General features: G+C 43.4%; 1 protein-coding gene across 1 annotated transcript in view; it reads right to left on the bottom strand.

Annotated features, from left to right (window-relative positions):
- Nucleotides 1-12,564, bottom strand: part of LOC143791853 (uncharacterized) — a 239,405-nt gene that overhangs the window by 67,905 nt on the left and 158,936 nt on the right. Inside the window, exon 12 of the mRNA XM_077279269.1 lies at nt 757-804. Coding sequence (XP_077135384.1) covers nt 757-804 — 48 coding nt within the window. The remainder of the gene's footprint in view (nt 1-756; nt 805-12,564) is intronic.

The following is a 12,564-nucleotide window of genomic DNA, read 5'->3' as shown; positions in this document are numbered from 1 at the left end:
ACTGAGCTGTAATGCTACATACAGCTGTAATTATATGTTATATAGTTGTGTTACACTCCCCTCACTTCTTGTAACCTACAAGTGTACAAAGATATTATACAGTCACCATGCGACAAGTGGGCCTGTGTAACTTCAAATGCCAGGGCTGAATTTTAGTCCCAGTCTGGCCCTGCTGTAGGGTCAGACACGGTCATTACACAAGACATGGCAGGGGCACATTTATAAGATTATCTCAGCACAGGAGCATTTTATTAAAACACATCCAATTGTGGAAGTTATTATTGTAATTTTGATGCAGGCGTGGAAGGTTGCATAGGATGTGCCACATGTCTTATTTGAGAAAATATATTGGTATTGAGAAAATATATATTTTTATTTAATAATGTATTTTTGTGCATGTAAAAAGTATGGACATATCTTTGCAAGAAATGATACATGCCAAAATTATGTTCTTTTGACTAACATATAACAAATGCAATATGGAATCCAATTGTATTGAAAATAATATTTGGCACATCTTTGGAGACGATTGTAAGCAAGAATGAATTTTCTCTATAACTTATGCCAATTTCTGGTGTGAATGATCGTAAATTTGTGGTCATATGAAGGCCCAATACCGTAGTACTAATTCCTGCCAAATTTTCTTGTCAGTTTTAAAAGTAAGCATTAGAAGTGAAAATCAGCGAATGCTTTTATGCCATAAGAGTGGCATACAGTCCTTGATAAATTTCTCCATTAACTTGATTTTGCACTTACTGTTTTCCCCAATTGTTGTCATTATGGTGTCTTCTTTCCTCACTGCTGCTAAAGATAAACAAGAGAAACAAAAATATTGTGTTACAAGGTTAATGAAACACTAAAAATAACATTGAAACTTGGAACTCAGGAGTTCCATAAATCTAGCAGTTGAATATAAGAAGCAGGTAGCATCATTACCACTTTTAGAGATCGCTCAATCAGCATATAAAAAATTGCTCCCATGTTCATCCCGAAAAGATGGAGAAGTAGAATCAGTATGATTTACCTTTTGTCGTGTGTGTGCTTTTTTTCTCGCCTAACATCTGTGTGACATCCGTATGACATGCGTATGCAATCCATATGCAATGTTATTTTAACATAATCATCTGGTACATACTATAATGCTCTATGTAACTTAAAGCTAGTTTACAAAAGTAATAAAGCAATATTATATAAAGATATAGATATTAGATATATAATAGTCAGAAAGATATCCCCTTATTTTATGAGACCAGCAAAGATAAAGCAGACAGCTGTGAGCTGATTTTATCAGGCTGGGAAGTTCCTTGGTTATTGGGTCCTTCACAGACTAAAAATTGCAGCCTGTAGTGGCTCCAGGAGTGGCGCATCTCATTAAATGCACCAATTCTGGTGCTTTGCCTTCACTCTTCTCAATTACCTGGTGCAGTGGCCATCAAGGTAATGGGCATTGGGATTGATGTCAGCTGTGATTGGTCAAAAATCACATCTGGCATCAAGCCCTGGTGTTAGTAATGGAGAGGTGTCTATCAGACACCCTGATTATTAACCTAGTAAGAAAAAATAAGCAGAGTTCACCAACTTATTAAAAAAACAAACAGGCAGGTCTGACGTAGTCCACCGAACCCAACATAGTCCACAAATTTATACTTGAAAAATATAAAAAGAGAGAAGCAAAAACAAGACACCATCCCTCGTTCCCCAATTTATTAGAAAATAAAGGTCCGGCGTTTCCTAGGATGTTCCCCGATTCCATCGTTAAATGCCTATGAAGCCTTGTTCTGAGTCATAGGCTTTTAGTAGCAGCCACTCTTGGCTCCTGCTGCGCTCCACAAGGCCCGGCGGCTCTAAACAGCACTGAAGTCAGTAACGCTCAGAGTAGTCAAATCTCACAGATTGCAGAAATATTGAGTGTCTCGTGGCATGCTGCGTTTTTTTCCTCTGCCAGAATGCACATGAGGAAAAACTTGCAGATCAGCACTGACTTATTGAATAACATTGGTCGCATTGCACTCATCCAATTTATACACTAATGTGAGCGAACTTTAAATATTATGATAATGTTATAGTTATGGCTTTTTTCTGTTACAATTTTACATATTTTTGTGGGTTTTTTTATTTTGTTAAAATGTTGTGACATATTTGTTGTCCTTTTTTTCATCCTATTAGAGTAATTTACCATGCAGTTGTTTTTACTGTATATTACACTGAATACTGCAGCGTATTATTGCTTTACCAAGCAAGCCATTAGTAACACAAAGAAACCAAGGTCTGAGGGCTCTTTCACATGTCCTGATATTTCCAGTACTGGAAAAAACAGTCCCGGAGATATCTGTGTCAGGGTGTGCGTGCGTTTAATCCGTGTGGCATGCATGTGGCAACTGTGTGCCGCATCAGTATCACACGTGCCAGTGCCTGGGAATCAGCTGTACTGTTCGCACTGTTCCCCGGCGCCGGGTACTGAAGACAGCTCACCTCATTGTCCCCTGTCTGCATAAGCAGAGGACAATGTTGAGAGTTTTATTAAACTAATAACAGCTAGAGCAGGCGGCGGGCTAATAGGAGCATTTATCAGCCAGCGCCTGCGCTAAAAATAAATAATAAAAAAAATGATGTGGGTTCCCCTGTATTTGCGATAACCAGCATGCCAAAACTTACATCTCCCAGATCCATCCTCAGCTGTCAGCTTTAGCAAGGCTGGTTAAGAATACAGGGCTCCCCACACTGTTTTATTCAATTATTTAAGTAAATGGCACCCCCCCATTTTTGACAACCAACCAAGCTAAAGCATACAGCTGGAGCTGGGATTCTCAGGCTGGTAAGGGCCGTGGATATTGCCCCTCTCAAGCCTAAAAATAGCAGCTCGCAGCCACCTCAGAAAAGCCAAATCTATTAGGTGCGCCAATTCTGGCTCTTTGCCTGGCTATTTCCACTTGCCCTGTGGCGGTGGCAAATGGGGATCATATTTGTGGGGTTGATGTCACCTTTGTACTGTCCGGTGACATCAAGCCCACGGTTTAGTAATGGGGAGGCGCCTATAAGATGCCTATTCATTTCTAATCCTATAGTAATATTTTAAATAAAAACATAGCCAGAATAAAGTCCTTTATTTGAAATAAAAACAAAACACACTTTGACTTTTTATGTAAAAATAACAAACAGTTCTATTCACCTAACGCCCATCCCATTGAAGCAATGGTCTCCTGTAATACAACAAAAATAAAAAACAACTATATCCCTCACCTATCCAGCGTTCTATCCCACGCCGTAATCCATGTCTGCAATAAATACTTTTCAACCTCGATAGTGCCAAGATGCAACCGTCCAGGCTGAAAACCACAGGAGAATGAGCAGCTGCGAGGGCAGCATCAGTGACCAGTGATGACATCATCGAGGTTACCGCAGATCACTGAGGCTGCATTCCCAATTGGCAGTTCAGCTCAGTGAGTTTACTGCAGTTCAGCTCAGAAGAATAAGAAATTCTTCCAGACACCACTAAAACTGCCCAAACTGATTCTACATTTATTGTGCTATTGTAGGAAACAAGGTTTGGTGGGGACTAAGCAAGCCTTTAACAAGAATTTGGGCTGATTCATCATTTACGGAGAGTTTGAAGTCAATTTTCTTTTATTTGTCTGTGGCATTCATTAATGTTTTTTTGCGCATGTGCTTTATGAATTCTACATAAAATCAAACATTTTTGTCTTTATAATTTTTTTGCAGTTTTTTAGCTCAAAAAGTTGCATATTCTTCTGCAGGAAGAATAGATGCAAAGTTCTCCTTGTAGCATGGGTCTAGCAGGGTGAACAACCAGTACTCTTTTTTTTTTTACCAAGAGGGTCACTGGAAAGGCAGCTATACATAAAGTTGACCAATTGTGCCAAGCTCCACACAGCCAATACTTCCCTGTCTCCACCATGATGATGACTTTCCATTTCCTCCTCCTCCCTATTTACCTTCTCATTCCCATTCTCAGCCCATCCACATAGGAGAGATGGGATGAAGGTTTTATGGCTACAAGCATCTGTTGAACTAGCCACCAGCTCTTGTTCCTCCTCTTCCTCTTCTTCAGCTTCCACCGCCTCATTGATACCCAATGAATGCTGAGTGTTGTGAATTCCGCTCTTGGGCTCCCTCCGGTGGTTGTAAGTGGCACTTTTGTGAGTTCTGCTCTTGGGCTCCCTCCGGTGGATTTAAGTGGAACTGCTGCTCCTTGGATTTAGCAGTCAGCAGCTGCTTCCACTGATCGTCTATTCTGGCTCGGCTATTTATCCTGGCTCTATCCTTCAGCTAGTGCCAGTTGTCAATGGTTCCTGCTTGGATTCACATCTCTCTTGGATTTCCCTGATATTCTGACCAGTTCAGCAAAGATAAGTCCTTGCTTTGTTCTTTTGCTTTCCACTTGTCGTGGACTTAATCGTTCAGCACATTCTATGTTTTTTTTTCTAGTCCAGCTTGTCAGTATGGATTTATTCAGTTAAGCTGGAAGCTCTGGGAAGCAGATTTACCCTCCGCACCTTCTGTCCTTACCTTCAGCATTCTGTCCTGTTCTATCAATCTAGCTAGAATGGCCTCCTTTGCTACATCCTAGTTTCATTATGTGTATGTCATTTCCCTCTCCACTCACAGTCAATATTTGTGGGGGCTGTCTGTCCTTTGGGAATTTTCTCTGAGGCAAGATAGCTTTCCTGTTTCTATCTTTAGGGGTAGTTATTCCTCCGGCTGTGACGAGGTGTCTAGGGAGTGACAGGAACATCCCACTGCTACTTCTAGTGTTGTGTTAAGCTCAGGAACTGCGGTCAGTACAGGTACCACCTCCTCCAGAGCACGTCCCATGTTGCTCCTAAACCACCAGTTCATAACAGCTGAGCAGATGAGATGAGGCTGGGCTGGCTACAACCTCTCTGTGTTATGACTTCCTCCATCCCCACCAGGTCCGCATGCAAAGCATCATGTTTAATTGTGAACTGTGACTGTTTAATTAGGCACAGGAATGGGATAGTTGCGCTGACTATGGCGTCATCTCCACTCACCATCTTTGTGGAGTTCTCAAAGTCTTGTAGAACCGCATAAATGTCAGACATCCATGCCCACTTTTCAGTTATGTGCGGAGGCTAACCAGAATACCAGAGGGTGTGTTGGAGCTGGTACTCAACCATTGGCCTCTTCTGCTCAAAAAGCCTTTCCATCATGTGCAGAGCGGAGTTCCAGCATGTGACCACTCCAGCCATAAGGTAGTCCTTAGCATCACAATGTATACACCGTGTTCCAAATTATTATGCAAATTGGATTTAAGTGTCATAAAGATTTAATTGTTTTGTTTTTCAAATAAACTCATGGATGACATTGTGTCTCAGGGCTCAATGGATCACTGAAATCAATCTTAAACAAATGTGATAATTAGTTTTCCAGGTGATTTTAATTAAAGGAAAACTACTTAAAAATGATGTTCCCCATTATTAAGCAGGCCACAGGTTTCTAGTAACATGGTGAAGAAAAAAGATCTCTCTGCTGCTGAAAAGCGTTAAATAGTGCAATGCCTTGGTCAATGGATGAAAACATTAGATATTTCACAAAAACTTAAGAGTAATCATCATACTGTAAAGAGATCTGTGACTGAAACAGAGCACATACAGAGTTCATGCAGATAAAGGCATAATGAGGACGGTTTCTGCCAGAAAAATTAATTGGATTAAGTGAGCAGCTGCCAAAATACCATTACAAAGCAGCAAACAGATATTTGAAGCTGCTGACGCCTCTGGAGTCCCTCGAACCTCAAGGTGTAGGATCCTTCAAATGCTTTCTGTGGTGCATAAACCTACTATTCGGCCACCCCTAAACAGTGTTCACAAGCAGAAACAGTTGCAGTGGGCCCAGACATACATGAAGACTAATTTTCAAACAGTCTTGTTTACTGATGAGTGTCGAGCAACCCTGGATGGTGAAGATGGATGGAGTAATGGATGGTTGGTGGATGGCCACCATGTCCCAACAAGGCTGCGGCGTCAGCAAGGAGGTGGGGGAGTCATGTTTTGGGCCGGAATCATGGGGAAACAGCTGGTAGGGCCCTTTAAGGTTCCTGAAGGTGTGAAAATGACCTCTGCAAAGTATATAGAGTTTCTGACTGACAACTTTCTTCCATGGTATAAAAAGTAGAAACATGCCTTCAGGAGCAAAATCATCTTCATGCATGACAATGCACCATCTCATATTGCAAAGAATACCTCTGAGTTATTGACTGCTATGAGCATAAAATGAGATAAAATCATGGTGTGGCCACCATCTTCCCCTGACCTCAACCCTATAGAGAACCTTTGGAGTATCATCAAGCAAAAGATCTATGACGGTGGGAGGTAGTTCACATCAAAACAGCAGCTCTGGGAGGCTATTCTGACTTCATGCAAATTAATACAAGCACAAACTCTCCAAAAACTCACAAGTTCAATGGATGCAAGAATTGTGAAGGTGATATCAAAGAAGAGCTCCTATGTTATCATGTAACTTGGCCTGTCAGGATGTTTTGGAGTTAAATAGCTTTTTTGTTCAGTGAATGTGACCTCCTAAGGCTGCAAATTCCACAAATGAGCATTTTCAGTTCTTTAGAACATATCAAATGTTTAGAAATTCTACTGTGCCTAATAATTTGGAACAGTGCATTTTGAGTTTTTATTCATTTTGGAAATTATACTGTTATCATTGGGAGGTTTCTTCAATAAAATTCGATGTATACTCTAACGGGTGAAGACTTTTATTAGCCTGACTGTCATTTGCACTGACCATTTAGGAAAATCCGAGAAAAATATCATTTGCATAATAATTCAGGAACATTGTGTACACCGAACGCTGACTTTTTTCCCCGGGATCAGTTGGAGAGGAAGGTTGGCCTTCACCAGGGTCACTAAACTCCTGGAGTCTAGTAGTGCCATTACCTCCCTGTTGTGGATTCTGTTTGTGGACTCCCTCTGGTGGTTACTGCTGGTACTGGGTGACTTTGGTGGGTTGCGGCCTCTGGGTTCCACCTGTCCATCAGAGGCTGGGTGTTTCCTATTTAGCCTGGCCTTTCTGTCATTCCTTTGCCGGCTATCAATGTATTCAGATGTGCTCAGTTTGGTTCCTGCCTACCTGCTCCCAGATCTTTCAGTATAAGCTAAGTGCTGATTTTCAGTTGTTTGGTTTTTTGTCCAGCTTGCTTATTATGTCTCTATGCTAGCTGGTAGCTCTAGTGGACTGAGGTTCTCCTCATGTGCCATGAGTTGGCACATGGGTTCTTGTAATCTCAGGATGGTTTTTTTGATTAGGGTTTTTTGCTGACCGCTCAGACCCCTTTTGTATCATTCTGTTTTCTAGTTTACAGCGGGCCTCAATTTGCTAAACCTATATAGATCATCTCTATGTGTGTGCCTTCCTCTCATTTCACCGTCAATACATGTGGGGGGCAACTATACCTTTGGGGTTCATTCCTCTGGAGGCAAGTGAGGTCTTTATTTTCTCTGCAGTACTAGTTAGCTCTTAGGCTGGTGCGTGGCGTCTAGAACCAACATAGGCACGCTCCCTGGCTATCTCTAGTTGCGTTTGTCAGGCATAGGGCAGCGGTCAGCCCAGGTTCCATCACCCTAGAGCTCGTCCGTTATTTATTTGTACTTTGCTTGTCCTGTGCTATCCCTTGCCATTGGGATTCATGACAGTATAGCCGGCCCACAAAGTGTTAATTGTTTGGGCTGAAGCAGGAGAAAAAGAAGTGTTTGGGGAAATTTTTTTTTTTTTTTTTTTATTCCTTTAGAGGTTTTGCTGCCTAGCCCTTAATTGCTGTCTAGCTGCTTCTTACCTCCTCTTAACCCTTGAATGGCTCTGACCTTAGCTGTTTAATATGGATGTCCAGAGTTTGGCTTCCAGCCTGAGTAATCTCACTGTAAAGGTTCAAAACATACAGGATTTCGTTATTCACACTCCCATGTCTGAACCTAGAATTCCTATCCCAGAGTTCTTCTCTGGAGATAGATCTACCTTCCTGAATTTCAGGAACAATTGTAAATTGTTTCTTTCTTTAAAATCTCGCTCCTCTGGAGACCCTGCTCAACAGGTCAAGATTGTTATATCTTTCCTGCGGGGAGACCCTCAGAATTGGGCATTTGCATTGGCACCAGGGGATCCTGCATTGCTCAGTGTGGATGCGTTTTTTCTTGCACTGGGATTGCTGTATGAGGAACCTAACCTGGAGATTCAGGCTGAAAAGGCTTTATTAGCCCTCTCTCAGGGGCATGATGAAGCAGAAATATATTGTCAAAAATTTCGGAAATGGTCGGTGCTTACTCAGTGGAATGAGTGCGCCCTGGCTGCTAACTTCAGAAATGGTCTTTCTGAGGCCATTAAGGATATTATGGTGGGGTTCCCTGCGCCTACAGGTCTGAATGAGTCTATGGCTATGGCCATTCAGATTGATCGGCGTTTACGGGAGCGCAAACCTGTGCACCAGTTGGCGGAGTCTTCTGAACAGGCACCTGAGACTATGCAATGTGATGGAATTCAGTCCAGAAGTGAACGACAAAATTATAGGCGGAAAAATGGATTGTGTTTTTATTGTGGCGATTCAGCTCATGTTATATCAGCATGCTCTAAACGCACAAAAAAGGTTGATAAATCTTTTGCCATTGGGACTCTGCAGCCTAAGTTCATTTTGTCTGTGACTCTGATTTGTTCACTGTCTTCCATTTCCGTCGATGCCTATGTGGATTCGGGCGCTGCCCTGAGTCTGATGGATTGGTCATTTGCCAAACGCTGCGGTTTTAGTCTGGAGCCTCTGGAAGTTCCTATTCCTCTGAGGGGAATTGACTCTACACCATTGGCTATGAATAAACCGCAGTACTGGACACAAGTGACCATGCGCATGACTCCCGTTCATCAGGAGGTGATTCGCTTCCTTGTACTGTATAATTTACATGATGTACTAGTGCTTGGTCTGCCATGGTTACAAACTCATAATCCTGTCCTGGATTGGAAAACAATGTCTGTGTTAAGCTGGGGATGTCAGGGGGTTCATGATAATGCACCTCTGATTTCAATCGCTTCATCTACTCCTTCTGAGATCCCTGCGTTTTTGTCGGACTATCGGGATGTTTTTGAGGAGCCTAAGCTCAATTTGCTCCCCCCTCATAGAGATTGTGACTGTGCTATAGAATTAATCCCTGGCAGTAAGTTCCCTAAGGGTCGTTTATTTAATCTGTCAGTGCCAGAGCATACTGCTATGCGGAATTATATTAAGGAGTCCTTGGAAAAGGGACATATTCGTCCATCTTCGTCCCCTCTGGGAGCAGGTTTTTTTTTCGTGGCAAAAAAAGATGGTTCCCTGAGGCCTTGTATAGATTATCGCCTTCTGAATAAGATTACAATCAAATATCAGTATCCATTGCCATTATTTACTGATTTGTTTGCTCGCATTAAGGGGGCTAGGTGGTTCACTAAGATAGATCTTCGCGGTGCGTATAATCTTGTGCGGATAAAACAGGGTGATGAGTGGAAAACCGCATTTAATACGCCTGAGGGCCATTTTGAGTATTTGGTAATGCCTTTTGGACTCTCCAATGCTCCGTCAGTCTTTCAGTCCTTTATGCACAATATTTTCCGTGAATATCTGGATAAATTTATGATTGTGTATTTGGATGATATTTTGGTGTTTTCTGATGACTGGGAGTCTCATGTTCTACAGGTCAGGAAGGTGTTCCAGGTTTTGCGGGCCAATTCTCTGTTTGTGAAGGGCTCAAAGTGTCTCTTTGGAGTCCAGAAGATTTCTTTTTTGGGGTACATTTTTTCTCCTTCTACTATTGAGATGGATCCTGTCAAGATTCAGGCGATTTGTGACTGGACACAACCTACATCTGTTAAGAGTCTTCAGAAGTTCTTGGGGTTTGCTAATTTTTATCGTCGGTTCATTGCTAATTTTTCCAGTGTTGTTAGGTCTTTGACTGATTTGACTAGGAAGGGTGCTGATGTTGCTAATTGGTCTCCTGCGGCTGTGGAGGCCTTTCGGGAACTTAAGCGCCGGTTTTCTTCTGCTCCTGTGTTGTGTCAACCAGATGTTTCACTTCCTTTTCAGGTTGAGGTTGATGCTTCCGAGATTGGAGCCGGGGCGGTTTTGTCACAGAGAAGTTCCGATGGCTCGGTGATGAAGCCATGTGCATTCTTCTCTAGAAAATTTTCGCCCGCCGAGCGCAATTATGATGTGGGTAATCGGGAGCTTTTGGCGATGAAGTGGGCATTTGAGGAGTGGCGTCATTGGCTTGAGGGTGCTAGACATCGTGTGGTGGTCTTGACTGATCACAAGAATCTCATTTACCTTGAGTCTGCCAGGAGTCTGAATCCTAGACGGGCTCGTTCGTCGTTGTTTTTTTCTCGTTTCAATTTTGTGGTTTCATACCTGCCAGGTTCAAAGAATGTGAAGGCAGATGCTCTTTCCAGGAGTTTTGTGCCTGACTCTCCTGGAGACTCTGGGCCTACTGGTATCCTTAGGGATGGGGTAATATTGTCCGCCGTATCCCCAGACTTGCGACGTGTATTGCAGGAGTTTCAGGCGGATAAACCTGATTGTTGTCCACCAGAAAGACTGTTTGTTCTGGATGATTGGACCAGTAGAGTTATCTCCGAGGTCCATTCTTCTGTGTTGGCTGGTCATCCTGGAATATTTGGTACTAGAGACTTGGTGGCCAGGTCTTTTTGGTGGCCTTCCTTGTCAAGGGATGTGCGCACCTTTGTGCAGTCTTGTGAAGTGTGTGCTCGGGCTAAGCCTTGCTGTTCTCGAGCCAGTGGGTTGTTGTTATCCTTGCCCATCCCGAAGAGGCCTTGGACGCACATTTCCATGGATTTTATTTCTGATCTCCCGGTTTCACAGAAAATGTCCGTTATCTGGGTTGTGTGTGACCGCTTTTCTAAGATGGTTCATTTGGTGCCCTTGCCTAAGTTGCCTTCTTCCTCTGAGTTGGTCCCTTTGTTTTTTCAGAACGTGGTTCGTTTGCATGGGATTCCGGAGAATATTGTTTCTGACAGGGGATCCCAGTTTGTGTCTAGATTTTGGCGGACGTTTTGTGCTAAGATGGGCATTGATTTGTCTTTCTCGTCTGCATTCCATCCTCAGACGAATGGCCAGACGGAGCGAACTAATCAGACCTTGGAGACTTATTTGAGGTGTTTTGTTTCTGCTGATCAAGATGACTGGGTTGCCTTTTTGCCACTGGCCGAATTTGCCCTAAATAATCGGGCTAGTTCTCCTACTTTAGTCTCTCCTTTTTTTTGTAATTCGGGGTTTCATCCTCGTTTTTCTTCTGGTCAGGTGGAGTCTTCGGATTGTCCTGGAGTGGATGTGGTGGTGGACCGGCTACATCACATTTGGAATCAGGTGGTGGACAATTTGAAGTTATCTCAGGAGAAGACTCAGCAGTTTGCTAATCGCCGTCGCCGCGCGGGTCCCCGACTTCTTGTTGGGGACTTGGTGTGGTTGTCTTCTCGTTTTGTCCCTATGAAGGTTTCTTCTCCTAAGTTCAAGCCTCGGTTCATCGGTCCTTATAGGATCTCGGAGATTCTTAACCCTGTATCTTTCCGTTTGGATCTCCCAGCATCGTTTGCTATTCATAATGTGTTCCATCGGTCGTTATTGCGGAGGTATGAGGTGCCCGTTGTTCCTTCGGTTGGGCCTCCTGCTCCGGTGCTGGTGGAGGGAGAATTGGAGTATGTTGTTGAGAAGATCTTGGATTCTCGTTTTTCCAGACGTAAACTCCAGTATTTGGTTAAGTGGAAGGGTTATGGTCAGGAGTTTAATTCCTGGGTGGTCGCTTCCGATGGTCATGCGACTGATTTGGTCCGCGCCTTCCATAGAGCTCATCCTGATCGCCCTGGGGGTTCTCGTGAGGGTTCGGTGACCCCTCCTCAAGGGGGGGGTACTGTTGTGGATTCTGTTTGTGGGCTCCCTCTGGTGGTTACTGCTGGTACTGGGTGACTTTGGTGGGTTGCGGCCTCTGGGTTCCACCTGTCCATCAGAGGCTGGGTGTTTCCTATTTAGCCTGGCCTTTCTGTCATTCCTTTGCCGGCTATCAATGTATTCAGATGTGCTCAGTTTGGTTCCTGCCTACCTGCTCCCAGATCTTTCAGTATAAGCTAAGTGCTGATTTTCAGTTGTTTGGTTTTTTGTCCAGCTTGCTTATTATGTCTCTATGCTAGCTGGTAGCTCTAGTGGACTGAGGTTCTCCCCATGTGCCATGAGTTGGCACATGGGTTCTTGTAATCTCAGGATGGTTTTTTTGATTAGGGTTTTTTGCTGACCGCTCAGACCCCTTTTGTATCATTCTGTTTTCTAGTTTACAGCGGGCCTCAATTTGCTAAACCTATATAGATCATCTCTATGTGTGTGCCTTCCTCTCATTTCACCGTCAATACATGTGGGGGGCAACTATACCTTTGGGGTTCTGTCATGATTTCCCCAATGGCAGGGAAATCAAAAATAACGAACGGACTAGCTCTCGGGTGATGGGAACTAAAGTGACCGTGACCTGAACCTGACACAACACTGGAAGTAGCCGGGGA

This window comes from Ranitomeya variabilis, chromosome 1 (genome assembly GCF_051348905.1).
Source record: "Ranitomeya variabilis isolate aRanVar5 chromosome 1, aRanVar5.hap1, whole genome shotgun sequence".
Taxonomy (NCBI): Eukaryota; Metazoa; Chordata; class Amphibia; order Anura; family Dendrobatidae; genus Ranitomeya; species Ranitomeya variabilis.
This window is presented reverse-complemented; position numbering and strand designations above follow the sequence as displayed.